At 41.7% G+C, this 24,760-nt stretch overlaps 1 protein-coding gene across 1 annotated transcript in view; it reads left to right on the top strand.

Moving 5' to 3' along the window:
* LOC137595204 (protein TASOR-like) overlaps positions 1-7,729 on the top strand; it is an 82,165-nt gene extending 74,436 nt beyond the window's left edge. The window contains exons 27-28 of the mRNA XM_068315128.1: positions 818-1,032; positions 7,525-7,729. Coding sequence (XP_068171229.1) covers positions 818-1,032; positions 7,525-7,578 — 269 coding nt within the window. The 3' untranslated portion in view covers positions 7,579-7,729. The remainder of the gene's footprint in view (positions 1-817; positions 1,033-7,524) is intronic.
* The last annotated feature ends 17,031 nt before the right edge of the window (positions 7,730-24,760 follow it).

The raw sequence follows: 24,760 nt of genomic DNA, 5'->3' as shown, positions 1-24,760 counted from the left end.
AGTGCTGTAGTCTACACTATCAAAATGCTAATAGATTTCAAATTGTTTAGTTATTTTCAATTTGTTAGAACTTTGTGTATATTCACTAATTTCAATTTTCAGGTTAATGTGCATTTGTTTCAACATATTTTTGTTCTCTGTCTTATTTTTTTTAAATGCATTTTAATTCTACGACAAAGTCAGCAGGACTTGTAAGTGCTAGAACTCTTTGTCTGCCATCAAAGATGTTTCTCCAGTTCTGAATGGCTGTTGACGTGTTCAAGATATTTAATCTCTTGGGAGTCGCCAAGTTAAGTCATAATGACACTCATTGAAACTCAGTCTTATCCCACAGCCACCATCCCCAGGAGGATGAAGTCACATGAAAGTTGTTTGGATGATGGCTCAGTTGGCTTAACCCAGCACAGTGATCTGCCATAACCTTGATGTCTAATAATCTTCACTGACTTATCAATGCATTACTGCTCGGTTTTTTTTAAGGATTATATGACTGCCAGCGACTGCTCTGTGATCGTTCCTTCCTTCCTTCCTGGGACTTTTGTCACTCCAGACATTGTTGTTTTTATCAAACAAATATTCATTGTTCCCAAAAGTGAATCAGTGCAGTTGAAGAACTCATTAAAATCTTCTCTACCACAATAATCTCAATGTTCACAGCACTGTCCTTTGTCATGGGGTTCAAAATCATTGTAAAATGCATGTGTCTTTGATCTTTTTGGAGTGCACATGTACTGCTAATTAAGCAGCAGCTGAAACTGAGTCACAATGAATAGTATGTAATTCTGAACAATAACAATTCCTTCCCTTGTATTTACAGAGCACTTCTATCCCCTCTCATTTCATCAACAACCGGAACATCTCTACCAGTTCAGTTCAGTTAGTTTCCACCCTCTCTCTCATTCCTTAAACCAGCTCATGTCGGACACCTCTTGCAAGGAAGGTGTAACACAGCATTCCGGCAAAGACTTTAAGGATCTTCAGGAGGCCATTTTAAAGTTTCGAGCTGAACGCCAGGCACAGCATCAGCAACAGGTAGACTACGAAACAGTGAGCATCAGCTCTGTCAAAAGCTTGCTTTCCAACTCCATTCATCCCAGTAGGCATCACACCGTCCAGCCTCTAGGTCAAGGAGGTCCTGGCAGGTTGGTCCAGCTCACTCCAGGCCAAAGAGCAGTGACAACCACTCTTGAGTCAATTCATCCAGCAATATTGGAACCAGGCAAGGAACAGGCAGCAGAAGTCAATACTGAGTCACAAAGGAGTTCAGGAGAAGGATATCAGCGAGACAATAACTCACTAATAGTATTGGGTTCACTGGAAGGAAAGCCAATTCCTGATAACCTAAAAACTCCAATCAATCAAGACACAGCTGTAGTGACCGTACCAAATATACACACAGACTCAACTAATGACAGAGAGAGAGCAGATCTACAAAGAAAATCTACATTCTCCAAATCAGCTAAACATATTGCCGGTCCCTCAAGCATATCAAATGGAACAAAAGGCAACGGATCCATCTTAACAACTACCTGCAGGTGAGTCCGTAATCTGATAGAAGAAACCTGAAAGTTAATGCTTCAGGTAAGCAATGTGGAACATACTGTGAGAACATTTAAGCAGTGGGATATGATCAAATTCTCATACCCTGATAGTAATTTCATATTCAGAAATCAATTCATATGATGATCATACATTACAGTAGGGAGAAGTTTTCCTTACTGAGTGACAGTGTTAAAATTCATCTGGAATGCCATTGACGTACAATAAACTTGTCTATAAAGAGACGGAGCTGTGTGATTAACTGTACAGTAAGTGCATGTGACTACTATTGTGTACTAGAGTGGACTAATAATTTCCCTACAGGGATTAAAAAAGTTGATTACATTTACGTAACATTTACATTTAGATTTAACATCATACTGCATCGTTAACTAAAATAGCAGTACATTTCATTTCAAACATGCAAGCATTCTATGAAGCAAGTTTAGCTTATATGCTACAAAAGCATCCAACATGATGATGTCCCTTGTAACATTACCATAGCATTCATAAAAGCAGTACAAATGGATTGATTGTAAATCAGAAATTAAAATTCCAACCCATGGAATAAAAACATAATATGCATACAATGCTAATAAATGTTGTGTTGGCTTAATTCTAACCTCTTTAGAGGTTAGATATCAAAGGATGCCATCTTGGTATTTAATGTTCGTCAAACCGGCTGTACACGAAACATGCCATGGTGGCGGGATTTTTTCTTGATGAATCAAGTGACCAAGGTCTAAGATTCTGTCGCAATGCATTTCGATCAAGCAACTGAAATGTGAAAATGTATGCAAGGAAACTCTGAAGGACTATAACTACACCCTACAATTTGATCAAAAACAGACTATATTCTCAGACAAAGGTTGTTATCAGAATCAAACATAGTAATAAACAGCCATTTTTTATATATTTCAAGTTGTGGATTGCTTTTTTCTAGTGTGTTGAAAATTTGTTTTACAGGTCATCTTTTCAAATTTCTTAGCAACAAAAGTGAATTACAGTAATCCCTCGCTTATTCACGCTTCAAGATGCACAGCTTCACTACATAGATGATTTTTAGTAGGTAGCCATATGATACCGTATGCGCACAGAACGCAGCGCACTTTTGTGTATTAAACACTTTCCTGTTGTTGTTTGTAGTATATTTATTACAATTCTACAATCGCAATTTGAGGTAATTTAAATGCCATTTCTATTCTAAATACCTCTAAATACAAAAGTGTTAATCCCTAAGATTTACCAGAAACAATTACATAACATAAAAACAAATGAAATAAAATACAATGTAACGACTTACCTCTAGAGTCAAACACAGGCCGCGAATCAATAGCACACAGAGAGAAAAAGTAACTTACATTGTTTCCAATTAATTTTTTGATTCTAAATAATTCTTTGTTTTGGAAAATTACCGGTTTTAAAAATACCCGGCTGCATATGGTCATGACCTGAGTCACACAAGATGCTTGCCTCAATCATGACTACATTCTTAAGTGGGCTGCTCTGGCCAGTAAGACAGAATACCTTTAAATTGAGAATCCCAACCCAGCGAAATGAACAAAAGGTAAAAGGGCTAATGAAGAGAGAGTAGAGGAACCTATGACTTCAAAGAAAAAGAAAGCTGCAAAATACCAATGTTTATGTTGGTTGTATCAGTTTTTGTTGTATTTATCTGCCACACTTTAAAGGCCGGTCTGTGAAAATAATGTCTTGACATTAAACTGGTTCATGGAACAAAAAAGGTCCACTGCTTGAGAGCAAGGGAAGAGGAGGAGGGAGGAGTTATTGTCGGTGAGAGGCGGAGATTGTCACATTTCCTTACCACTACCACCGTCATCACTAGCCTTATGCTTTTTGCCAAAACCCCTCGCACTCACCTTTGCTTTATCAGGTATGATAAACAGAAAAGTATCCAAGGGGCTACAAAGCTTGATGCGCTGAGAAATTCCCACAGATACAACAAGATGGTGTAGATGAATGTTGGAGATGCGCATATGCAGTGGTGCTGCTCAGCAGGGTTTGCGGCAGAAAGGAGTATTAGAGTAGTCTGACATGGCGGTGTATGTTTGTTCATATCCCCGAATGTTCATAAGTTGGGTGTTCGTATCTTGAGGACTACCTGTATTTTGTTTTAACCATGGCTGTGATAAACCATCTCTACAGTCAAAGTTGACATGGTAGGCTACGAAACAGTGAGCATCAGTTGACATGGATGATGATCCAACAGACTTTTAGCTCTACTGCATTACTACATTACCAGTGTGGCTATTATCCCTGCTTGTCCTGTGTTTACTTTGTATTTTTTCTATAATTTTAACATGAGAATAAACAAAACACTTTTGTTTAATATGATTAATGCACTTGATATGCTGTATAAGACATAAATTTAAAAATTCTATTTTCGGAAATTATTGAAAGTCTATATTTAACTGAAATCAACAAAAAGGCAACATTTTGTGTGTTGAAAGCATCAAATTAAGTCATTTAGAATTTGATGCAGTAACAGATTTCCAAACTACAGTCTTGGTCGTTTGCATGTGTCTCTGTAGCTTGTCTTTCCCATGACCCACTTATTCATTAGGGTTTGTTGAAAAAAGTTTTTGTGTTTATGGACGTAAAATTACATCAGCATTTTTAAAAAAATGAAATGAAAACCTTTGATAAATTTTGAATGTTTCGGCTTCCAAACAAGCCAGCCAACGGTGAAAGCACAGCTCTTTGGAGGAGATACAGTGGTACCACTACTTACAAAATTAATTGGTTCTGGAAGATATTTCATAAGTAGAAATTTTGTAAGCAGAGACGCGTTTGAATGCAAATGCCCTAATCCGTTCCAAGCCCCCCAAAATTCAGACATAAATGTTTTATAAAGCATAAAAATGTATCAAAACGTAACAAATACATGTTACAATTACATTATTACACAATAAAAGAGTTGTGCATAATGTAAAAACAAAAGAATAAAAATTATTGTCATGTGCCTTTTAACTGCTGTCCTCATTGTTTTTTTGCCCTCTTTGGTTTATGCGGTCTTGCCTCACCATGCCGAACAACAGAGTGAATTTCAGACCTCTTTCTGAACTCTCAAACCACCCACGCGATGCCTTAAACTCCCTAAACTTCCTTTTGTTTTAATACCGTGGCGATTGCAGATGCATTATGGCCATATGCATTGGCGAGATCAACCAAATGCATCCCCTTTTCATGCTTTTCTATTATCTCTTACTTTGTATGAACAAAAAAACTTTTCTTCGACTTTTGTTTTCCTCTTTTCTCAGTCACTTTCTTGGGGTCCATAGCGAATACTCAATAAGTTAGTATATTTGCGTAAAACTATCAGAACACCACGCGTCGAGGGTCGAATGACGAGGACAGTGCATAGACACCTATCTAGCTACACACAGAGGTCCCTCTTAGCCAATGGGATGCCAGGACAATGCTAGGTAATAGCCCTGGCAGAGCAGCTATAAGAATGTTGCGTTCAGGAACCTTTGGGAGCTGCGAGTAGCAGCCCATACTGTATTTTTACTTTGGTAACTCGAAATTTCTTTCGTAACTAGAGGCAATATTTTCCTGTTGAGGCGTATCATTAGTAGAAAATTTCGTATCTAGAGATATTCGTAAGTAGAGGTCCCACTGTAATTCTTAACAACAGCATTCAACAGCTTCTAATTGAAGTTGTTTGAAATGAAAACAGTTTTAGCTTTAACTGCGGCCCCATTAAGTCTTGGATTGGGGACCGACAGTCGCTGGCTCAAGAAATTGGTGGGTCAAATATATGTGGATTGTGAACTGGTAGTAGGAGGTGTCACTTCACCCCCTCAGCACATCCGAGGTGCCCCTGAGCAAGTTATCGTCCCACTACAACCTGCTCGTGGCACGCCCCACGCCACCTACCCATCGTCAGCATGCCTACAGTGTGTGTGCATGTGTGTTTGTGCGCACGGGTCTGTACGATATATTGTATATATATGTGTGCAATTATTTGGAATGGAAAAAAAAGATTTTCCTACGGGGATTCTTCTTCTTTTTTTTAAAAAGTTTGACACACATTTTCAGAGTGATGAGTCTGAATTGCAGGCATGTCATTTTAGCACCCAGGGCTAATTATTATGAAGCAATTTTATTAAATGTCCAAAATATGGTTTTCACTGTATTGTTGAAATAAGCAAGTCCTTCCCTGAAAAAGCCTTTGTGTACTTGGCAACATATATTTTTTCAAAACTCAAATATTTTGTTCAGCATTAATATACTGTACCACACTGTCATGGATGCTGGCTTTGAACTATGTGCATCTTTCACAAAAATATAAACCCTGCTCCATCTTTACTTTAGGAAGACCTTACATTTCTGGATGCTCTTTTTTTATCCAATCCTGTTACTATCTTGTTCTCAGGCAATTTCATTAATTGTGAGATGTTCCACTAGGTGTTTTTTTGTTTTTATTCTCATTGATGTTGGAGTTAAAAGGCAGGAAACCTTTAAGGTCTTTCAGTGCAACTGGCCTGCTTTAATTCAAAAAAAACAAAAAATAAAAACAAATGGACAGCCTTTCGACATTTCAAATATTGTCTATGTGCTATTTTCAATTAAATAGGGGTTTGCAGTGTTTTGCAAATCACCACATTCTGTATACAGTTGTATTTAAAATAATAGCAGTCCTGCATCCCTAGCAAGATAAATTGCTGTTTTGTTTTGGTTTTTTAGAATTTCAAGTTCTGCACTGCAAGTATGTTTGTATAAGGTAAAGATATAGAAAACAACAGACCCAACAGGAATGATACTCATGCTGCTGATACTGTGAAGATCAATCATTAACTGAATGAGGTGTGTTCGAAAATATAGCATTGCTGAGTTCAGTTGGTGAGGTCATTGATTATATTAAAAAAAAGGCGTAAAATAAATGATTCTTATTTAAGGATCAAGCCAATTGATGCTGTATATGCTGGTAGAGCATTTGTCCTTAAAGTTAAATGGGTTAAATGGGTTGTTGAAGACATTGTTCAGAAGACGAGTGTTCTTTGATTAAGAAGTTAATAAATGGAGGGAAAACCAATGAAGTGCCTAAAATGGTAGGCTGTTCAGTTAAAATGATATTAAATGATTTGAAATGGCAGTCAAAACCAGAAAAGTGAGGAACAAAAAGAAAAAGGACTTCGGAAATTAACGAAGATGGTGAGGGCTCAGCCAATAATCAGCTCCAGGAGAATCAAAGATTTAATAGGGATCATGGATCCTTTTGACGCCATCAGAATACCGGAAGAAGTCATGTCATGTGGCTGTATCCTGAAGAGGAAATATACTTGAAATGAGTTTCAACAAGACAATGACCCCAAACATGACAGTGAATGAGCATAAGCATAATTCTAAATAAACAAAATTCAAGTGATGGAGTGGCCACGCAGTCCCTGTAACTTATCCCATAGAAACTTGTGGGATGACACAAAAATGCTGTTCATGAGGCAAAAGAAATGCAGAGGAACTGTGGAATGTAGTACCATTGTCCTGGGCTGGAGTTCCTGTTGACTGGTACCAGATGTTGGTCAACTCAACGCATCACAGTGAAGCACTTATCAGAAGCTGGGATTAAATATTAGTTAGATTCTGGAAAGTTGAATATTCAAGCATTTCTTATATACAGTAAATTTTCAAGTTTTTAAATAAAGATGCCAGCACTGTTTTCTCTTTTGAACATTGTATTTCTTTCTGTAAAATTAATCAAATTTGATTACTTTTTCCAATTTTCTTATTTTGGAATACAACATGCAATATCCCTAATGTATTTGTGTGCATTAAAATAAAAATTATTTGAAGACTTTTGAGGTTTACTCACCTTTTTTAACTACTTCCATTATTATGAACATAAGTGTATATTTCCATTTTACACAGCATCCAAACGTTTTTGGAAATACAGATGACACCCTGTAGAAAAAAAAACATCTGTGCTACTCTTAAATTGTTTTTTTTCTCTCCTTCTTGCAGAGGCCCACATTTGAACCAGGAACAGTCAGTTGGAGGAGAGGAAGCACTGTCTAGCATCACCAAAGTGCCAGAAAGTACAGACAAGGGACACAACATGATTCCTTCTGAGGTCTGTCCAAGATGGATGCAGCCACCCCAGGATAATGGGCAGACACTTGTAGGGCAGTGGGACACCAGCCTCCTGCAGCACCTCCATGGGCCTCAACTCAGCAATAAGATTTATTCTGATTGTCCCTTGCCTGCACCCCTGGCCTCTTTTGGACGGGGCCATTTGGTGCCAATACCTGGCTGGACAGGGGACCTGAACAGTGCAAGTGCTGCCTCCATGGTCCTGGGCATCCATCCAGCTCAGAGTGACTACAATGAATCTAGGCTGCTAGAAGGGTACTACAAACCCACAGGCAAAGATGGTAATATCTACAAAGGGGGCAAAAGAGGAGGGGGATTTAATAGCATGTAGGAAAATAATTGTGCCCCAGTTTGCCAGCCCATAACAATGGTCACAGACCTCTACACATCTGCATCGGTTCATGTAACAGATTTAAAAGTGGAAACAAAACCCAATTACTGTATCCAAGTACTGAAAAGCATCCTGAAAACTGGCAGAACAGGATTGTAACAAGCCCAACCCACATTATTCATTATTTATCATCAGAAAAGAGTCAGAGTCTGATATAATCTGAATGAGTCACTAAGCTCCATCAAACAGTTGTCAGTTAGAAATGCATGACCTACTGTTCCACTGAGGTGACTACCTCAGTTGTATGAAACCAAAGATTAGGATTCAGGATCTCTGTAGATCTGTCAGTTGTTAATTCAAACTAGTGTTGTCCTGAGTAATTGCAGAAGATATGGACTGGTCTAACAATTACCGTGCTGTCGAAGTCTCCAGAAGGTCAAGGGTAGCTTCTAATTTTGAAGCCTATGTGATGAAGAGAAACATACTCTGGTGTACCTGCTTTATGGTGAATTCTGTTTAAATTGTGGCATCATATCCAGCAGAAGACACCAGCAGAACATTTGCATTGTTTAATGTTTTAAAATGAATCTCCATCTTCAGTTGTTAAAAAAACCCAGCACAACTGTTTTACTGCCAAGAAACTATCACCATGGAGATGAGTGCATAATGACTGATTTTTGTGGTGGACTGTTCCTTTAATAGAGAGGCTCTCTCTTAGTCCTTGTACCAATCATTCTTAAGTCACTAAGAGCAGGATGTATTTTGGTAATGTGGGTCAGATCCTGGATCTGGGCTCAGTGGGTTTCCTACCCACTTGCTTTTTATGGGGTAGTCTTGCAAATAAACAAGTGTAAGTTGGACCTCTGAATGAACATAGCACCTCAGCGTGTCAGTGAAATGAAACCCCTAAATCTCAAGCACAAACTTGACCTGGTAGGGACCCAAATCGTTATTACTTTCTGGAACCACTAAATGTTAACCTGTTTGGACCGGAGGGTCACAAAAGCAGTGGTAGAAAAGACCATTTCACTTCCTTTGCACAATGAGGAAGTGTTGTGTTTCTGATATAGTTTCTCTTCTTGAAGCTGAAACCCGGAGATCTAGTTTCTCAAATGGACCTCTACCTTGTTCTTGTAATACACTTAGTTTTGACCAACTGGGAGATAAAGGTTTTGCTTTTTTTCTGGGCACTGGTTGAACTCCCATGTTTTCTTGAGGAAATCTGTCACGTCTGAAAGAGTTTTAGTTATCAGAGATATACATCCTATTTCTCAACAGATATGAGATGACCTTAAAAGCATAAAATGGTCAAACTCGCATGTCTTCCTGAGAGTTATTTATGCCTGATAAACATTTTTGAAATGAATGTTTGTTATTCCTGGGAGCTTTTTCTATTGCTGTGATTTGTACAGGATAAATCTGTTGGTTTTAAATTGAGTCATTTTTACATCTTCTTTTTTTCATTATTTTTTTTTCAATTAAAACTTGCCAAAATAAATCTGCGAGTTTCACTTGTTCACTTAAGCTACAAACTTAACTTCGAGTGGAACAAGAAAGTCTATAAATTAACCACATCAAGCCAATCATTGACCATATGGTGACCTGGCTATTCTCTATCAGAAGAAGTCGGAGGAGATTTATGGCATACCTGATTTTATGACGACCTCTGTTCTGGGTTTCTGGGCTCCTCCAACTGGGACCTGATCGTAGGAGGAGCTGGAAAGCACAGCAAGAGAGGACAGCATCTTGAAGAACTGATCAGTCTGATGTCCTACTCTGAATAGAATCGAAAGAAATTTAACTTTTATCCTCAACATTATCCAACTAATGAAATTGAATGTACCATTATCATATCCCGGAAGAAAATAGTTTTAATCTCTTTACTATTTTTTAATTGAGTAACTTTGTTGGTAGTTTTACAATTACAAAGATGTTGAAACGCTGTGTAAAATGTAAGTAAAATCATGAAAGCTGAAAGGAAACCATCATTGTTGCTTAAACAGAAAACAAGACTGCAATGGGCTAAGGAGAGGCCATCATGGACTGGATGACTGGATGAAGGTTATCTTTAGTGATGAGTCATGAATCTGCATTGGACAAGGTGATGATGCTGGAACATTTGTTTGGTGCCGTTCCAGTGAGATTTACAAAGAGGACTGCCTAAGGAAAACATCAAAATTCCCACAGTCCTTGATGATATGGGGCTGCATGTCAGGCAAAGGCATTGGGGAGATGGCTGTGGTTAACATAACACGGGTTTACATTGACATTTTGGACAGCTTATCCCTTCAAATGAAAAAAATGTTTTGAGATGATGAAATCATTTTCCAAGATGACAATGTATCATGCCACAGAGCAAAAAACGGAATCCATTCTTTGGAGAAAGACACATCGAGTCAATGTCATGGCCTGCAAATAGCCCAGACCTCAACCCAATTTAAAACTTGTGGTGGAAAAATGGTCAACAGCAAGGCTCCAAACCTGCAAGGATGATCTGGCAACTGCAATCAAAGAGAGTTGGCACCAGATTGATGAAGAATACTGTTTGTCACTCATCAAGTCCATGCCTCAGAGACTGCAAGCTGTCATAAAAGCCAGAGGTGGTACAACTAAATACTAGTGATGTGTTTTGTTATTTCTTTGTCTGTTTTTCATGATTCCATATTTTTTTTCCTCGGAATTGAGTGATTCCATATTTATTTCCCTGCACTTGTTCTATAAAAGTAACATTTACTGACCACCACAACGTTTTTTTCTTAATTTCTTTTAGTGTTTCTGAATGCCAAGGAGTTGCACTTTTGTACAACTTCATTATTTTTTCATGCTTTTTATCTGAGTTTGTTCTACATAATAAAATGTCTGAGTGAGTGCTCGTCCAAGACTGGTGATTCCATACTTTTTGCTAGGGGTAGTACAAAGACACAATGCAGCTCCCTCTCGCCATCTCTGTACTTCTCTATCAACATCCTCAAAGCAAATACTGCAGCTGTAGTACTCTTTTTGTTGGCTAGAAACCATACTGCTCCTCACAAATGCTCACTTCTGCCCTTAGTCTAGCTTCAACTACTCTTTCCCATAACTTCATTGTATGACTCATCAGCTTTATTCCTCTGTAGTTGCACATCTCCCTTGTTCTTAAAATTCGGCACCAGCACACTTCTCCTCCATTCCTCAGGCATTTTCTCACTATCTAAGATCCTGTTGAACAACCCAGTCAGAAACTCTACTGACTCCTCTCCTAGACACTTCCATACCTCCACAGGTATATCATCAGGACCGGCTGCCTTTCTCCTTGTCATCCTCTTCAATGCCCTCACTTCATCCTAACTAATCTTTGCTACTTCCTGGTCCACAACAGCCACCTCTTCAAGTCTTTGTTGTCTCTCATTTTCCTTGTTCATCAATTCTTCAAAGTACTCTTTCCATCTTCCGATCACACTATGTGCACCTGTCAGTACACCTCCATCCCTATCCTTAATCAACCTAATCTGCTGCACGTCCTTCCCATCTCTGTCTCTGTCTTGCCAACCTGTATAGATCAGTCCCCCCCTTCCTTACTGTCCAACCTAGTAACAAGTCATCATAAGCCCCTTGTTTGGCCTTTGCTGCCTCTACTTTCACCTTACACTGCATCTCCCTGTATTCCTGTCTACTCTCCTCAGTCCTCTCAGTGTCCCACTTTTTCTTAGCTAACCTTTTTCTTTGTATACACTCCTGTACCTCCTCATTCCACCACCAAGTCTTCATATCTACTTTCCTTCCAGACACACCAAGTACTCTCCTACCCGTCTCCCTGATCACATTAGCTGTAGTTGTCCAGTCATTGAGAATCACCTCCTGACCACCCAGACTCTATCTTAACTCCCCCCTGAAAGTCATTCAACAATTTTCCTTGTTCAGCTTCTACCATTTCATCCTCTGCTCTGACTTTGCCCTCTTCATCTTCCTCTGCATCACTTCATTAAAGTCCAACCAGAATCTGTTCCTCTCTAGCTCACATCCTATCTGCGGAGCATACTAGGTGTGAGCATACTGTGTGATTTTCAACAATGTTGAACATCACACTTTTGATTTCTAGCTTCAGGCTCTTTTTACCTCCAGAACATTACCAACAAACTCCTCCTTCAAGGTAAGTCCTATTACATTTCTCTGCCTATCTACACCATGATAGAACAACTTGAACCCTGCTCCTGAACTTCTAACCTGGCTACATTTCCAACTGGTCACCGGACACACAGTATGTCTACGATCCTCCTCTGCATCATGTCAACCAACTCTCTACCTTTTCCTGTCATAGTTCCAACATTCAACGTCTCTACTCTCAGTCTTATACTCTTGGCATTCCTCTTCTCTCTCTTCCTACGAACATACTTTCCTCCTCTCCTTCGACCAACAGTAGTCCAATTTCCATTGGCACCCTGTAGGTAAACAACACCAATGGCGGTCGTTGTTAATCCTAGCCTCGACCGATCCATTATGGAAGTCATAGATTTGGTTCTCATGTTTGATTTGGCAAAAGTTTTACACCGGATGCCCTTCCTGACACAACCATCTGTATTTATCCGGGCTTGGGACCGGCACAATAAGACACTGGCTTGTGCCCTCCCGCGACACCCCTGAATTCAAAATTTTACCCTGACCTACTTGCATAGGTCAAAGATCAAAGCTAGTGCTCTGACCTACTGTCGCTGATCAAAGCACTAGCTTTGATCTATGGTCTTACTCACACTAGCCTTCTCCCTTGTCTTTCTATGTTGTCCGTCAAAATTTAACCCTAACCTAGTTCTCTCAAGGTCAAGTTCATCATCTCATTTTCATCCCCTTTGCCGCCTGAGTAAAGCATTTTTTGTTTCATCTTTCTATCTGCAACGTTTGTGAAAATATTTGGTGGGCATACTAACGGACGGACGAACTAACCAACGAACACACGAACACTGACAATCGTAATACATCACCGGTTTGAAGCGGGATGTAAAAATCATCATTGAATGCCTATGACCTTCAGTCCGTCAGTTGGCACTGCATTAAACACAAACATCAGAGGTGTGTGATGACACACTGAATGACATCACACGGAAGTGGAAGTGAGATTCAAAATGTCGGCCCCCTGCTGCTATTCAAAATAGCCATTTTATACAATGAATTACAGCTTTCAGATAGTAAGAGTAAACTCAGTAAAAATCTGTACGTAAAACTACTCACAGTGGGGAACTTGGAGAAGTTTATCGACGATTATTTCAACTGGTGTGCCATGGAGAGCCCAAGTGTCACTACCTCCCAAGAGAATTCCAACAAGAGGAAAAAGAAGGATTCCTCAATAGACACCCAGGACCCCGGACACCTTGGGCATCCAGTTATGCGTCCTGGATTCAATAAACAAAAAGCTTGATGTCCTTGAGAGCAAGTAAATCAAAGAACTTAGAGCCAGCCTGGAGTTCACCCACCAGCAGATAGCTGACTTGCAGTGGGACAACTCCGAACTTAGCTCCACGCTGACGGCTGTGTCCACGGAGGTAAGTAGTCTACAAAAAGAACAAGTCCCACATGCTCCTAGTGGATATCCTGGTGAGGAGCATGCGGGACGTCATCTTTTCAGGCATCCCAGAGTCCACACAGTACAACCCAGAGTCCCAGGTGAAAAACCTTTTAATGTCGGCTCTCAAAATTCCAAAGGAAACTGAATAACATCACCGTCCACCTTGTCCATTGGCTCCGACCCTGGGGAGGAGAGCGCTACCAGCCTTTCATTGCAAAATTCGAGCACTTTCAGCAGAAAGTGCATGTTACGAGCAAAGGTCTGGAGCTGAACGACCAGTTACCCAGGGAGATTAATGCATAAAGGCATAAAGTACTTTATCCCATCATGAAAGAGGACAGACAAAAAACCCGTCACTCCGCCTCCCCCTATTGTTTGATGTTTGATGTTACTAATTGCATGCCTACAGGCCCCTAGTGTGTTGTGTTCAGGGTCCTGTATTCAACTATGTATGCATGACCTAACTTACAGTATATGTAACTGCATGCAACTGTAGTGTAGAGTGAGAAAGACAATTTCCCCATTGACGGATAATAAAGTGGACTTTCTTCTTCTTTCTTCTTCTAAATCCAGGATCCCTCTGGTAACTATTCCCAAACACCTCTAGAAATTAATGACATCTTCTATAGATATTACCATAACTTACAGTATATTCAACTACTGTAAAGCCAAACAAAGAAGGTATTCACAATTTCCTCACCAATTTAAATCTACCCAAACTAAAATCTGAAGAGAGACATCGTAGACGCTCCACTGACTATCAATGAATTACAGAGTCTGCTAGATAGTATGCCAGCAAGCAAGGTACCTGGTCCAGATGGTTTCCCTGCTGAATTCCTCACACATTTCTGGTTAGCAGTAGCCCCTATTTTCTTCAGAGTAGTAATAGAATTTAAAAATAATGGTTATATCAGTGGTCATATGAATACAGCCACAATACAGATGCTGTTAAAACCAGATAAAGATCCCACACATCCTTCTAGCTATTGACCTCTTTCACTAATCAACACTGACATTAAAATAGCATCTAAAGCACTTGCCTCCAGATTAGAGAAATTTATTCCATCAAGTATTGACAACAATCAAACAGGATTTATTAAGGGTCGACACTCTACCAACAATGTCAGAAGACTACTGAATCTGGTTAGCTTGATGCAACGCTGCAACAGGAAAACAATTGTTTTGTCTTGACGTTGAATTAATTGGACTTTTCTGCTTCATAAATTTAGCTTTAATGAGTCGTTTATCCACTGTGTATCAACCCTGTATAACTCACCTAAGGCCACAGTCACCACTAATGGGATAATTTCACCAAATTTCACTTTACAAAGGAGAACCAGACAGGGATGCACTCTCCCCTATTGTTCGCAATATTTATTGAACCACTAGCAGGAGCAATATGTCACAACCCAAATGTCAAAGGTATCTGCTCTCAGGTGTGTGAACACCAAATTAACTTAAAAGCGGATTACATTTTACTTTATCTCGAAGATCCAAATACATCAGGGAAGGAAGTACGTACACTAATTACAACCTTCTCTCGTCTTTCAGATTATTCCATAAACTGGTCAAAGTCAATCGTACTGCCATTAACAGAGAACTCATGGAATCCTGCAGTCCACAACTCACTTTACTCTTTCCTAATATTACAGTAAAGAGTATAACTTTATTTATCCCTTAAGGAGGTTCCATCAGGGAAATTAATTTCTCCATCGCACACAGCACAGTGAGTACACAAAACACAGAAAAAGCACACAGAAAGCACCAGGACATAGAAAGTAGTACAACACCAAATAGAAAGATTAATAAATAACCCATCAAGAATATACAAATAAAAAAGCCTAAATAGGCATAGAAATGAAAAAAATAGGCCTAGTTAGGCATGGGTATCTTAAAATGTCTATAGTGTTTGGATTGTTTTTGCTGTATTGTTTGTGTCCTCCATCAGCTCTTGTGTGGACTTTCTTCTTTTTCATCTCCCCCAGAGAGGAGTTGAGCAGTTTAATGACTTGGGGGATGAACGAGTTCTTAAGTCCATTTGTCTTGTTGGGAGGTGCAGCCTCTGGCTGGTCAGGCTTCTCTGGTTGTTGTTAACGGTGTGCAGAGGGTGGCTGACATTGTCCATGATGTTCAGCAGTTTGTCCAAGGTTCTCTTCTCTGCCACCATTGCCAGAGGGTCCAGCTTCATCCCGACCACTGAGCTGGCATGCCTGTTCATCTTCTCCAGCCTGGAGAGGTCGGCCTTGGTCAAGTCTTAGTCATTAGATATCTGGTTAGAAATATTTCTAATAAGCTCTCAGAACTAGTCCACTTAAACTTCACCCCACTTTTGGAAAAAGTCCCTGGGGATCTAAGGCGTTGGAATAACCTTCCCATATCCCTTCTGGGATGAATAGCTACTGTTGAAATGGAAAATATTACCTCAGATCAACTACCTTTTTCCCTGATCCCATTTAAACCAACATCAAAGTGGTTCCAATCATTGGTAAATTCTAATAAACAGCTCAAATTAGCCTGACAACTCTCCAGAAAAAGAAATCTGACTACCCAACTTCTTACAGTATTACTTAGCAAATCAATTACAATATCTGATCAAGTGGATCCATACACAGGAGGATTATAACTCCTGGCTGGATCTAGAACATAGAGACTGTAATCACATCAATCTCTCTGATCTTCCAGTTCATTCATTCATTCATTTTCCAACCCGCTTAATCCGCTAACGCAGGTCGCGGGGTAGCCAGTGCCTATCCTGGCAGTCTCAGGGCGTGAGGCGGGGGACACTCCGGGCACGACGCCAGTGTACCGCGGAGCCACATACAAACAAACATACATTCACACACACACTCACTCCTATGGTCAATTCGGGACCGGCCAATTAACCTGAAGCGCATGCTTTTGGAGGTGGGAGGAAGCCGGAGGTGGTCTCCCCACGCAGACACGGGGAGAGCATGCGAACTCCGCACAGAGCGGGACTCGAACCCGGGTCCGCCGTGTTGTGAGGCAGCAGCGCTAACCACTGCGCCACCGTGCCGCCCGATCTTCCAGTTTATAACTTCAATACCTTAAACAGCATCCTTGCTTCAGGAATCCTTTGATTGCCTCCAACTTGTCTGCTTGGTGGAAAACCCTTGATATTACAAGATCTCAGTTACAACCTGGTACTCTCCCCAATATGGCCCGACCCGGACTTATTAACAATAAAAAAAAAGCTCTCTATTTTAGAACATGGGCAGAGAAAGGGTTCACCCACCTCTATCACCTTCTTGAAGATAATAGACTAATGGCATATACAAACATCTGTTCAAAACATTTGAAATGAGTAATGGAAATTTTCTCCCAGAACTGCAAATAAAGAAGACAATTATAAGAAGTACAGGCAAACCTCGGTTTCCGACCACAATTCGTTCCAAAAGGCAGTTCAAATAGCGATTTGTCCAAATTCTAAACACATTTTTCCCATTACAAATAATTTAAATGGTCTTAATCCGTTCCTAGATGCTAGAAGACTACCTTTTTCAACATGATGTTATTTCTTAATGTCATTTATATGTCAAATTGTACAATAATGAAACATATCAAAGAAATGTAAAAGAAAGAAGCAAACACGAGAAAGAAAGAAAGAAAAACGTAATCAGGTTAGCCTCAGGTACGAGTTACCGTCGTCTTTTGGACAGAAGTTTATGGTACTGCAACTCGTACCATAGGCAATGGAACGCAAATTAAGTGAAAAATTAGAGAATACAGTTAACTAAAATAAAAAGCATATTATGTCACGTTTTCTCTAGACTTTTCTCGCCTTTATCGCGCTTGGCAGCGAGAAAAAGGCATTTGTTTCGCGTTTGACTTCCAAATTTTGTTCGACTTCTAAGACAGACAAATTCCGACTTTTTTGGTGGTTGGCTTGATGCTCCTGGGGTTGGTGCGCTGCCGGCTGATGAGGCTGGCTTGAGGTCGGGCTCTGTTGGTGGTCCGCCATCTTCACTCAGCTAATGGGGCTGCTTCATTGGACTGGTGATTTGGCTGGTGAACCGATGGTGTCGATGCAAAGTACCTGAGTGCGGCAGGAATGGACTGGCTGCTGGCTGTCGACCGTTGGCGGCAGGTTGAAGGTGGTTGATGGGCATGTGCTGCACTGCCGGGGTGCTCGGCTGGGTGTGGGTAGCTGCCTGGTGGGTGGTGAGCGCCGTGGATTGGTTCGAGGGTCAGTCGTGGGGGCAGGGGGGTGGGGGGGACTTGGTTGTTTGGTGGCTTCTATGCCTGAGTGGTGTGGTGGCTTTGGGGTGCTGGCTGGCCTCAGTGCTGTTGGGCTGGCCCGCTGTGGCCCGACAGCCGGGCCTGGTGGGGCGGGCTATGCATTGCCTTCCTTCCCCGCTGTGGTCCCATGGTGGTCTATTCCGGAGTACTGGAGAGGAGGATTAGACCTATAGTCGAACCGTGGATTCAGGAGGAACAATGCGGTTTCGTCCAGGTCATGGAACACTTGACCAGCTCTAGACTCTCCATCGAGTGCTCGAGGGTTCATGGGAGTTTGCCCAACCAGTCCACATGTGTTTTGTGAATCTGGAGAAGGCATTCAATCATGTACCTGGTGGTATCTTGTGGGGAGTGCTTTGGGAATATGGGGTCCGGGGCCCTTTGCTGAGGGCTGTCCGGTCCCTGTATGACCAAAGCCAGAGCATGGTTCGCATTACCGGCAGTAGGTCAGACCTGTTCCAGGTGCATGCTGGACTCCGACATGGCTGCCCTTTATCGCTGGTTCTGTTCATAATCTTTATGGACAGAATTTCTAGGCGCAGCCAGGATCCGGAGGGAGTCCGATTTTGGGACCAAAGGATTTCATCTCTGCTTTTTGCATACGATGTTGTCCTGTTGGCCTCATCAAACCTGGACCTTCAACGTGCACTGGGACGGTTTACAGCTGAGTGTGACACGAGTGGGATGATGATCAGCACTTCTAAATCCGAGGTCATGGTTCTCGACTGTAAAAGGGTGGTGTGCCTCCTTCAGGTTGGCAGAGTCCTTACCCCAAGTGGAGGAGTTTATGTATCTTTGGGTCTTGTTCACGAGTGAGAGAGGAATGGAACGTCGAGATACAGACGGATTGGTCCAGGATTTGCGGTGATGCAGTCGCTTTATAGGTCTGTCGTGGTGAAGAGGGAGCTGAGTCACAAGACAAAGCTCTCGATTTACCGGTCAATCTACGTTCCTAGTCTCACCTGTGGTCATGAGCTTTGGGTCATGACCGAAAGGACAAGATCAAGCAGCGCAAATGAGTTTCCACTGTAGAGTGGCTGGGCGCACCCTTACAGATAGGGTGAGGAGCTCAGTCACCAGGGAGGAGCTCGGAGTAGAGCCGCCGCTCCTCCCCCTCAAGCGGAGCCAGCTGAAGTGGCTGAGGTGGTTCTGGATTCCCCCATGGACGCCTCACTGGAGAAGTGTTCCGGGAGGAGACCTCGAGGAAGACCTAGGACACGCTGGAGGGACAATGTCTCTCGGCTGGCCTGGGAACGCCTCGGGCTCCCCCCAGAGGAGCTGGAGGAGGTGTCTGGGGAGAGTGAAGTATGACCCGGCCCCGGATAAGCAGTAGATGATGGATGGATTTCGGTTGTGGGCTGGGTCTACGAGGAGCGTCTAGTTGAGTAATAGAGTGGATGATGGGAGGAGTGGTCGTCCAGGTGTTGAGAGTCAAGTGAACAGAGTCAGATTCATCCTTCGTTTCATCCTCCTCCTCAACACCCCGTGAAGTTCAAGACAGGGTTGCACCGTTAGACGTCTCTTGTACAATACATCAAGAACTGATCCACCTTGAATGCTTGTTGAATCAGATAGTAGTGCTTTCTTCACCACAGGCTTTGGCCTGTGTTCATTTATGGTAACCAGCACGATATCTCACCAACAACCAGAAGTGAGATGTGGAACAGTCAAAGAGCAAAGTACCCCCCTGTGCGTGAGCCAGTGAATCTAATTTCAAGCATATACCTGTAGGCATATAGTCAAGTAATACACGCCCTCAGTTGTCGACATGTTGAACGTAATTAGTAAATTCTTCAATGGACATCCTCAGTCTTTCAAATTCCGTTGCATAGACTCTCAGATGAAGGGTTTCAGGTCATATTTCATAGCTGTATAGATTGACAAAGGGGGTCGGCCTCCTACTTCTAAACTCTGTAGCCAAAAGACACTCACTGTGGAGCTGTTGTCTTTTTCCTAGACAGAAATCCTTCCGTGTTCTTTTTCCTAAGAATGACTGGACATGAACATCCTCACCACTTATACACACTACTGCTTTTCTACTCCCCTTTTTTCTATCACCTCTCCCATGAGACCACCAAATGAAACACTATAACCACGCCATCACACATTCCTGCATATGCACTCATTCTTATTCTCATCTGAATGTCACCAACTCATAGGTGAAAGTTCAAGATTTTTAGCACAGTCAGCCGAAACAAGAGCCCCCTCCTCACGGAATTACATCTAATGTCATAATCACCAATCAAAGGGATTGAAGCATCGAAAAAAGCTGTATGACTTACATAACTATGCCAACACCTATTCCTACATATGCGCTCACTCATGTTTCTCATTATACCTTATTAAAGAACCGGTCAAAACCAGTTTGGCATACATAACTATGTCAAGAGGCAGGACATTCACCGGAAGAGGTGGAATATACACCGGAAGGGGCGGGTTTTATAAAAAACTCTGTATTTTAGAGGTATTTTAGAGGCAAACATGGAATGTCCGTTTAATGAGGATCCCATTGATGGAGTTTCAGCATTAATTCACAGAGAATTAAATATTTTTGTATCGCATTTACATGTCCCGTCATATCCAGAGTTATCTTTATTATCAGTACTGGTTCACATCCCAATCAATCACATACATCTATGACCTGATCAATTCTCACATCTGCAGCATTGCTGTGTGTCGCGCTGTGTTCAATATTTATTTTTTTATTTGCAAACAGTAGTTTTTCTATGCAATGTGGGAGATGCTAGTGCGCCTTACCTCGAAACTTTTACCCCAGGTTTTCTATTTCCCTCGAGATAAACCAGGGAAATAGAAAACCTGGTTTATCTCCAGGTTCTCCTCAAGGAGGAGTTCCACAGGATTTCGAGTGAACGATGTAGAAATATGATAAATAAATGTGAAATTATATTCTCTTGATGGTATTGTGCTGCAACTTCAGAATTGGATTAGTAACTAATTTCTTTAAGGACTTCCCAATGTAATTGGCTACATAGATGGTACCCCCATTCCCATCGTACCCATCAAGGTACACGTAGATTGACTACTGTTTCAACATGTTAAAGACTGTATCATAGGTAAACTGACATCTGTCCAGATCATGTGCAATGCTGCAGACTACATTTCTGATGTGGAGGTGTTCTGGGACGGTTCCTGACTCACAGATGTATGATAAGTCTTACCTGAGCAGCAGACTGTAATGTGGTCAGTAACTTACAGTATTTTTCGCACTATATGGCGCGCCTAAAAGCCTTTAATTTTCTCAAAAACCGACAGAGTGCCTTGTAACCCAGTGCACCTTATCTATGGGGAAAAAAAATTGAAGTAGGCCATTTATTGACGGTGCGCCTTATAGTGAATACTGTATATCCACAATAATCCACTTGTCTCCATTGTTTAATCCACTCTAATGAATCCACTATATATTACAGGAGAGTTTGATGGTTTTTTGCTTGGGGACAGGGGTAACCCATGCCAACCGAGGCTGCTGACCCTTCATTCTGACCTAGACACTCAATATAACTTCAACTCCGTTCACTGCAGAATAAGAACCCAGGTAGAGATGATCATAGGCCAATTAAAGCCCATTTCCAGTGCCAACGACACCTCAGGATTAGTGCAATTAGTAGTACAATATAGCGGTACAGGGGAGGAGTGACGGGTCGCGTGAGGAAATCGCACCCCCATGAGCATCTTGTGGGGGTGCGGCATGCGGATGGCACATTTGACTTAAATCAGTGTAGAGAGATGGAGGCTTTAATAAAAAACTATAAACCAAAGGATGAAAAATCTAAACATGTTCAAAAACGCAATAGAGAATTAGCTATTTTGCAGATGTTTCCTACCCAAGGAAAGAAATTAAGACACACATCTAAAAAACATGTAGAAAAGTCAGTAGATGCGGGAAAGAAAGTGTCTCCTCCCACGTACTCCTCTCAAATGCCTATCCGAAAAGTATTGCTAATGGGAGATTATGTGATGAAGTCGGAGAAGGATGTACTTTATCCTGTATTAGACTCGATAAAACAAACAAAAACAGAACAAGTGGATGAAATATCTGTGCCCTGGCAAGTAACACAAAAGAAAGGCAGACGTACAAGTGGCTTCAGTACCAGAGTTAAGTGGAGTCTTCAAAAGGCTGAGGCAGCAGGTGGAGAGTATGACAAAGAAGAACCGGAAGAAGCCAATGAAGAGGCAGATGAAGAATGCTCATCAGACTCTTATTCTGAACTCCCTCCACCAACACCCAGGCGAGCAGGAGCAGGTCAAGGGGCAAGACCAAATGAATCCATGGGGCTTCGTACAGGCAGACCCAGACCCAGACATCACGATGAAACGGGGAATTTTGAACCTCCAAGTATTCCAGAACACATGTCAACGCCAAGACCAAAAACTTCTTTACTATTTAGCGGTAATGAACTTGTGGAGGAACGAGGACATTTGAATGGTGAAATCACATTTGTGATGCGTGAACCACCTGTTACTACAGCAGTGCAAGAGGGATCAGAGTACCCCCTACTGGCCAAGGGACCAAATCTGCAATATGCTCCCTGGCCTGGAAGGATTAATACAAAGACTTCCCTGTATTCATGAAGGAGCAGGAAAATGGATTGCTACTTTTGAAGAAGAAACAATCTCTACAATCTTGGCAATGGGAGATCTTAAAGCTCTTTGGGGAAAAACAGTGGGAAAGAGTGACATGGAAGAAATTCTACGAGAAGCTGGACTGGAACACTATGTGGGGACAGGTACACAATGGAGACATCTTCAACAGGTATCGCAATGTGCTGTGGACAACGTTGAGACAGCGATATCCTGCCAGAAGCAGACCTGACAGCATCATCATTTCTCCAATCAAAGACAGTGAGAGCCCACAGGGCTATGTTCACAACACCCGGAAGGAGTGGATCAGACAAACTGGTGCACAACCAGATCAAGACATTTTCCACAACGTTGCTCTCAGGAAGATCATTGCTGATGGATTGCCAACAGCAGCTCAGAGCAGACTGAATGATGCTGTGGGACTATATAAAATGCCATTTAATCAGTTCACAGATTATGTGGTGGATGCTGTGACAAAGACAAGAACTAAGATCCTTCACCAAAAGCAGGCTGATGAAGAAGCCATGAGAAAACTGACGCAGCTGCAGCTTACAGAAGGAAAGAAGAAGATACAAGCTGTTGTGGCACCAGTCACCCCATCACAAGAGACACCACCAAGTGCTCCAATACCTGTACCTCCCCAAGTGGTATATGTGCAGCATCCAGGCTGGGTAGATCCTGCAATGTGACGAGGCAGAGGAATGACAGCAAGAGAAATGAACAATCCGAAGATGGGACCACCTAGATGCTATAATTGTGGAAAAGTAGGACATGTCCGCAACAATTGCAAAGCACTTCATTATGCTGGATCTTGGCAAAACATGCAAGGACAGAACCCCTGGCAGGGACCTCCTGCTGGGTACTAGGGGGGCCTTGAGGATCCTAAGGGAGGTCATCAGCTGGCTATTACATCACGCCCTGATGAAGAACCGATGCTGCAGGTTAAATTAGCGGGAAAGCCCATGGAGATGATGGCGGATCCAGGTGCTGCTTACACATGTGTGGGCCAGGCCGACTCGCAACACCTCCCAAGATCAGGACAGTATGTTCGAATCGTTGGATTCTCAGGGACAAAGCAACCGATACCTACTTCCGAACCAGTCCCCTTGCAATTCCAAGGAAAAACTATAGAACTGCCTGTGCTGATATTGGATCAAACTCCCGTGAATCTTCTTGGAAGAGATGCGTTGTGTAAACTTCAGTGCACCATTTTGTGCACTCCAGCGGGATAATTTGTTGATGCAAGAAAACTCCAAATGACTTTGAAACCAGAAGAGGAAATGGTGTATTGGCTTGGAAACCTGAGTGACTCCTTTCTGAATCCAGCCAATGAGTGGATGAACTTTATCAAAGCAAACTTGCCTGATGCGAAGCCACCAACATGCCCAAAACATTGTACACTTAAATTTTTTAAAGACGGATCTAAAGCCAGACCAAACATTTGGGTTAATGATCAACCTGAAAGGGTTGAGATTCAGTCCGATTACATAATATTAGGAAAACAGGGAGCCGCGATGGAGCTACATAAAAATACATATTTGGGCAGAGAATTTGACATTAAAAATAGCCTTCCTCATGTAATATTACTTGTAAATTCAGGTTATGAGCCTAAATACTTAGGACTTTTGTTTCTTGAAGCAAAAAACATGAATTACATACAAACAGAGAACAAAAGCATTTGGATTAGTGAAGATAAATCCTTTCTTAAAATATTTATTTCTGCATCTGGCTGGGCTCAGCCACAGGTAATCAGGATGATGTCAACCAGAATGATGTGTTCAGCATTCAGACCTAAGAAAGGAAATGATGGTGACTGTACCAGCTGACTTGTGGTCAAAACATGACACTGATGTAGGGTTGGTCAAGTCAGCTCAACCTGTTGATTTCAAGCTGAAACCAGGGTGTAGACCACCGTGGACACCTCAATATCCACTAAAACCTGAAGCTGAAGCGGGAATTGAGGGAACTATTCAAGGTTTGTTGGAGGCTGGAGTACTGTTGGTTGAGTCGAACCCATGCAGTAATACAGCAATCTTGCCAGTGCTAAAAGCAAATAAAAAGAAGTACCGTTTAGTGCATGACTTACGTGGGTTGAATGAAGTAATTGAGGACTTCCCTGCTGAGGTTCCTAATCCTCACACTTTGCTGTCAAATGTCCCACCTGATGCTAAGTGGTTCACTGTCATTGATTTGTGCTCTGCATTTTTTAGTGTACCTCTAAGTCCTGTCAGCAGGCATCTTTTTGCATTTACGTACAGAAACCAATCCCATACGTACACGCGCATGCCACAAGGCTTCAAACATAGCCCTCATGTATTTAACAAAGTACTGAAAGAACACATGGCTGACTTGGCTGGTAAAATTAACAGTACAGTTATCCAATA

Source organism: Antennarius striatus, chromosome 5 (assembly GCF_040054535.1).
Source record: "Antennarius striatus isolate MH-2024 chromosome 5, ASM4005453v1, whole genome shotgun sequence".
Taxonomy (NCBI): Eukaryota; Metazoa; Chordata; class Actinopteri; order Lophiiformes; family Antennariidae; genus Antennarius; species Antennarius striatus.
Note: the sequence above shows the minus strand (reverse complement) of the source record. Positions and strands in the feature narration are given on the sequence as shown.